Below are 6,876 nucleotides of genomic sequence, written 5' to 3'. Positions count from 1 at the left end.
CTCCCTTGGCTCTGCCCCATCTATCTGCCTCCCCCCTCCTTTATCTCTCTCCCGTCTACATGCCCCCCCCCCTTGCCTCTGTCCCGTCTATCTTGGCCCCGCCCGTACCACAAACCTGTCTAATGACGTCACGGCGCACGGAATGTTGACTCCACACAAACCGCTTGGACTGATACTACACCGGAAGGGGCAGTCCTCAGATGGTCACTAATTGACAAACTTCGTGAGGCTCGTTGGCTTGACCGGTCAGTAGAAAGTTAGTCTTGTGGCTGTGGCAAATAACGGAGAGAGTGGAATTTGCTGAGAGCGAGATTGGTGACTATAGAAGATGTGTTGGTAGGAAGAAATCGAAATGGTCGCCTACGACTGTCTGTTTCAGACCTGCCACTTCGCTATATTAAAATTACAAAGTTATAACTGACGTATTTATGGCCGTTGTGATTTACTACGACCATGAGGCCAAAACCAAATGTTATATCTGCTCTATCAAAGGCAGTCGTTTTCAAAATATTTTTTAACATATATTTTTGAAAGTTTAACATTAAATTAGTCTCAAAATCGTTTACATCAAATTTCTCAAAACTAGATACTGAGCCGATAAAACGTTGTACTTTTAAGGTACCAACTTCATGAAGATGATGATGACGAGACACACAGAATGCTGTATCGATAGAAGTTATGGTGTTTCCCTTCCTCTTCTTTCCTCTTCTTTATCCTTTCTCTTGTACCTCTAGGGCGTCAAGGGGAGAAAGAGTTTTCGGTCTCTAGCTAGCTGGATGGCCTAGCTACGTGGGATGTTGTGTAATGGTTACCTTCAAGATAAATGTAACATGTAAGTGTTTTTACATCCCCACCGACACAGGTTCGGTCATTCAAGAGGCGAAGTCGGAACCTGCCTTTCAGGGCCAAGCCATGCTGAGAGGAATGCAACGTCGCAATCAAAAGACTGAGGTAGTAGGGGAAAATGTTCCCCAGATGAGAATCGAACTCGAGTCTTCTGCGTGCCACAGAAAGTGATTAACCGCTACACCACATACGCCAGTAAAAGTCAATGCCGAGTTCCGTTATTTAAAGATTTTTTTAAAACAAGAGTCCTTATTAACTGTACTTTGCTTTTTTAAAATTAACTTCTCGTCATGTTTCCTTCTTTGTGTTTGTATTGTTATTTTGTTATGTTTTGGGTTTTTTGGTTGTTGTTGTAGTTGTTGTTGTTGTTGTCTTTGTATATTTGTTTTTGGGTTGTTTTTTTGGGGGGAGGGGGTTTTGTTTTCGTTTTTGTTTAAAATTTTTGTTTTGATTTGGTTTGATTCAATAAATTTAAAAAGCGCCCAAAACAAGGGTTGGAGTAATATGCATGTAGAGGGAAAAAAACTACAAAGGCATTCCAAATTTCACATGAAAATTTAGTGGAAGTTTTGAAAACGTTAGGAAAAAGTTCTAAATACGAAAAAGGTCCATAAAAGCATGTCATAACATTGTAAAAAGACACCACCCCAAAAAAAAAATCAAAAAAAAAATCACCTCAGTATTTTTGTCGCCAATACGTCTAAACTGGGGAATCTGAAATCTTGTTTCATTTTTTGTTTTCTGTTGTGAGAGGGTCGGGTACACAAGGCAAAGGAATGTATTGGCAAACATTTCAACAAGATATGGTTTACTTATACATATTTGCTTATGTACATGATATATCGTAACATTTTTCTACGGATATGTTTGATTTACACAATGACCTAGATCAAACACACAAGGCTGGAATTGAATATGTATATCATTTCGTATCTCATTCGCGGCAGCCGTGGGTTGGTTTGCTTTTCCTCTCCTGCCAATCATGCGTCTCCCTTATCTCTCCGTCTTCTTTTCTTTGTATATTACTCTCTAGTCACACCTGTAATCTACAGCAGGTGTATGATCCATACGTGTTGCAAATGCCGTAAAACTCTTACTAAAACTAGAATCAACACATTACAATCGTTTGTTCTCCCCCAGTCGTCTTGACACCCGTGTGTGAGATTCTGAAATAGTTTGTTGTCTCTTTTGGTCTTCAGGGAACGCCAGACTCGAACTTGCCTGTTAGACCGTCGGAGTCTTGCCGGGCAGTTTGTTCCTCCATCAGTCATGGCAGCATTGGCGGCATGGTTCAACGACCACGGAGAAGATCAAGGCACCACATCACATATGGAGCAAAGAATGAAGGACCCTGGTGTCTGAAGAGGGTCGGGGAGAGACCGCAGTCGTTGGTCAATTAGATGTTGCAATTGCGTTTATTATTTTCATCTGAAAGTTAAAAGGGCAGACTGCATGATAATATTATACTCTATGAAATGTGCAAATTCGTATTTCCGGTTTGTATATGATGGTCCAAAAGGAGCCGAAGCACCAGCTTTGATCTGATGCTGGTCTGATATATTATAGATCTATGTCCGCTACGTCTTTTAAGCGTTAAGACCACTTTTCTCATTACAGGTCAGGAGAGCGACAGAATCCTGATAACCCCATGTGGGTCACTTCATGTCGCGGATTGGCAAAAGCGCTGTCTGAAACCTCCAAACTCTGCATTCCGAACTTTCGAGATTCACCCTCAAAACTTGTTTGATTTCGTACACAGCCTCCTCGGTGATGACATAGTTGGAAACTTTACCCCAGGGCGAAGATACCATCTCTTCTACCTTCGCCACCCAAGTCTTTCAGCGCAGAATGTGTGCACACGTGCTTTTGTCTCATCTCACGTTGTGAAAGCTCGTTGATGCGGAGCTATAGATACAATTATAATATCAGTATTCATAAAAGCAAACATGTTTAGAACTTGGATTTTTTATCCGGTTATTATTTTATTCGTTTATTCTACTCTTACGTCAATTCAAGGTACGTTCATTTCGGCTAGAATGTAACTCTTGAATAATTATATATGTGGAATTCTTTTCTTTACGTACGAAATCCTCCATGAATGTGCTTTTAATACTAAAAATATTATACCTGTATAAAAATAAATAACGAGACTTGAAAATCTATTCGTTTGTTATGTGCATGCTAGAATGGAAACTGCAGTGCCATTGGCGCTCACATGACCTAATGCAGTTGTAAGGGCTAAAAAACCTTACTATAACAAACAAACAAAAGTGCCATTAAAAAACTAAGACTTCTGTTTTTGCACAGCTTCACCGTCATGGGGTACAGTCGTTTTGAGGAAAATTTCTCTTAATGTCATCCACTATGGTCGACAAAAATAAACAATAAACGTCCCCACCATGAGGTAACATTGCCATTTTGATGGTTTTATAATACTCATATGATCGTAAGGTCTAACAAACTCATATGATCGTAAGGTCTAACATACTCATATTATCGTAAGGTCTAACAAACTCATATGATCGTAAGGTCTAACATACTCATATTATCGTAAGGTCTAACATACTCATATTATCGTAAGGTCTAACATAAATATGGAGCCTTAACTTAAAGTATAAGACTAAGGAATGTGAGAGATTCTTGTGAAGTGGTCGTTTACCTTTTAATAGCCAGGGCCCAGTTTTGTGACCAGTATGAAGCTCTAACATTTTCATACCGTTCAACTACTTGCATTCCTAAGCGAGGAATGAAAAAAACACCTGCCACTTTACTGGTGATCCCCACCTCCCACCAAAACGACCAAATTGGCCACAAGTTGTCGATTCCACTCAGGTTGGCAAGCAGTCATCTGCTGTTTACTTTGTATTCCTCTTTGTGATACATTTTTAAGTCAGCACCATTCTACACTCGCCCAAAATCATGATTTTCTGGAGCTTTCTTAATAAAGTCATATTTCGAATAGATACATCAACTTTACGATTTAAAAACAATCCAACCCTGGTCGAGCGCTTCGTGCATACAGGTATTTATCGAGTCAACAAAATATTTAGTTTAGAAGCTTTTTAAGGCCCACATTGTTTCTACTTTCACATCACTACCATGCCCTTGCATTGCCATTCTTCTCATCGCTACCCCCCCTCCTCCTCCCTACCCAACCAAATCCGTCCCCTATCTACCGCTTCCTATAAGAGATGGAAGCTAAAATGAGAGGAACTGTCTCTTACATAAGCAGGTTTTGTGTAAGTGTTTTACGGCGCTTCCAGATGCATAAGGTTAAAATTTGAGCATGCGGGACTCATTCAACTTTTTCAGTTGGTAGGTAATTTTGAATTTCGACCGGGTGGTGGTTGAAGCCTACTCTTATCGATTTGGCTCCTCCAAAGGATCTTTAACGTTCGCAACTTGCACACGGGACCTCGAAGATGTTTCGCCCTTGTTCGAGTAGGCTAGGTGTATATCGTTCCTACCATAAGATCATGGGTGTGGCTGAAAGACAGCAGTAAGAAGGAGCCAAGGAGTAGCAGTAGAATGGCTGCAGAAAGAGGATCTTTAAAGGGGGTAAAGGAAGAACATTTTAGAAAAGAAAAATTTCCGTCGCTATCGGGATTCGATCCCGGACCTATTGAATGAGAGGCGAACACCTTAACCTCAAGGCTACGAGAGCCCCCTAAGCATAATTTATATACAGTGATAGACGTGGTATAGATTCTCTACTACAAACATACAGTGCATTGTATCCTCTCTCTCCCACCACCAGGCGCCCCCTCCCACAACAGACCCAGATGGCTGGAGGAGATCCTCCTGCTTGGACCAGACATCTCGGCCACCAACTGTCCAGACATTGCAGCGTGTCCACTCTTGTACCGGTCACTGGACGCACGGGGCTGCTACCAATGTGACTGGCCAGGTATGTAGCTTACTTTATTCATTTAGACAGTACAAGTCTACAGCCATTGCAAGTTGGACAGACCGGTTGTCGTCCATTCGCTGAAGTCAGCTCTGAATAGAATACAATGTAGGCCATTGCTAAGAGGAATCATTATTAAAATATTAATCACACAATACAGTGCTTAAAGAAGCATGTGTAGGACGGTCATACAAAAACAATCAGGAAGACATAAATTAACTTTCTGGAAGACATGACTCGAAAGTGGAGCCATGAACACCTTGCTGAGACTGGGGAAAAAAATAAGAGTCAGAAATACAGAAGTAGACCAGGAATTATTTATTCGTGCAATAGTAGATGGGTTTGGGTAAGACCAGGGTAGTATAAGTCGTTTTTTAAAGAGCATCCAAGAAGAAGATTTTTAAAAATTATGTCAAACCTGGATTGCTAATGTTTTTTTGAATGCCTGTCACATGAGAAAAAAGTTAGTCCGTCTGTTCTTCAGGCATACAATTTACTGTAGCGACGTTTTCTACCACTTTACTTTTGCCTTGTGTGTATACCTCAAAAAGGGGAATTTTATTAATTAATTCTTTTTAAAATTCTCATTTCCCAGAGGAGTCAAGCCAGAGCTCAGCTCCGCCCCCAAAATCACAAACCACACGACATGTTGCTACAGAGAGTGTCTGGACAAGCCCAGACCACGAACATCTGGCAGACTTCCACACACAGCCAGAGTTTGGTCTGGACTCCCTCAGAGTGACGTCAGCGGTCGCCGTGTCCAGTTCGTCGTTTGGCTCTCAAGTCGGCTCAGACAGTCTCACAAGTTTTGACAACTTAGAAGATGATTCTTCAAATATCGGTCATAGTCTAGATCCAGAACAAAGATGGCGTCTCGAAGATGACCAACGTTTTCTTTTCTCAAATCTAGAACGAGATGCGGACAAAGACAGCCTGATTCAAGGTCATTCACGTGATGAGGTGTTCGGTATTTCCTCTTCCGAAACTTGGTCTGACAACAAAAGCAAAGAAAGAGTTGCTTTTAAAGAAATCCTTTCAGCGAACAGGGTTGGAAATACCTTGATACATAACAAGCGTCCCCCTTTCCAGCGAGGAAAAGATGGTCTGTTCAATGATTACCCAATGTCAAGGTCGTTTTCGGAGAAATACCCCTTGTCTCAAGTGCGCATGGCGTACGATGCGAAATTTGGACTTGGTGACGTAGCCAGTGCCGGTGGTTACACCAACTTTGGAAGTAACGGGGCAAACGCTGGGAACTCCTATAACAGTTTGGATTACCGTAACTATGACTACAACAACGACTATAACGGTGTTGACTACAATAATAACAATTTTGGAAAATTTGGGTCAGATAGCGGATTTGGTACAAGCGGTGGGGGTGGAGGTCGGGATTATTACGGGCAAAATACGTTTCAAAACGATGATAAAAGTCAGGATAATGGCGGTGAGAAGAGCATAGAAAATGACCACACTCACAAAGATGATGACGGTGTTGGTGGTGATAATGGTGGTGATAACAATGATAACAATGATAAGGATGACAGAGACAGTAATGATGACTTTGTGGATCCTGACTCATACGCCAATAATGAGGGGAGCGATAAAGACAAGGATCACGCCAGCAGCAGCAGCAACAATAACAACAACGGCCACAACAACGATCAAAGCCTGCCGATCTTCCCAGAAGCCTCCGACGGATGGCCGGCACCTCTGACCGACTGGGCGAGTGGTTCAGCGGGTAGCACAACTATATGTCCTGTGTTCGGACCCTGCCCCAAGGAATGCTCCACCATCACTCTGGAGGGATGCCCAGTCTGCGAATGTACAGGTAAAATACATACCGACGGTTCAGCTCAATAAATCCGTCAGCCACATCTTTCTAAAATCATCTTCTTTGCTCTCCCTTGACTGCAGATCTTTCAGTATTCTCTTTCACAATTTTTTTTAATGTGAGTATCTGATAGTAAATACAATAGCAGCTGTATTATAAAGTACATGTGCACTCAATTTAACACTTAGTGAGACAGCGCATAATTAGTATTGAGTGATGCAACACATCCGCTCCATAACTCTCTCTCTCTCTCTCTCTCTCTCTCTCTCTCTCTCTCTCTCTCTCTCTCTCC

The 6,876-nt window shown here is 41.8% G+C and overlaps 1 protein-coding gene across 1 annotated transcript; it reads left to right on the top strand.

The window, feature by feature from the left end:
• Positions 1–862: 862 nt before the first annotated feature.
• Positions 863–6,396, top strand: LOC106014118 (probable serine/threonine-protein kinase clkA; the record flags this gene model as incomplete). Its single annotated transcript, XM_013091170.1, is given in 4 exon segments — positions 863–1,013; positions 2,046–2,200; positions 4,604–4,753; positions 5,349–6,396. Coding segments are annotated over 4 exon segments (1,504 nt in total), but the record flags the coding sequence as incomplete, so codon positions are not given.
• Between the last annotated feature and the right edge of the window lie 480 nt (positions 6,397–6,876).

This window comes from Aplysia californica, unplaced genomic scaffold (genome assembly GCF_000002075.1).
Source record: "Aplysia californica isolate F4 #8 unplaced genomic scaffold, AplCal3.0 scaffold02617, whole genome shotgun sequence".
NCBI classification, from domain to species: Eukaryota; Metazoa; Mollusca; class Gastropoda; order Aplysiida; family Aplysiidae; genus Aplysia; species Aplysia californica.
This window is presented reverse-complemented; position numbering and strand designations above follow the sequence as displayed.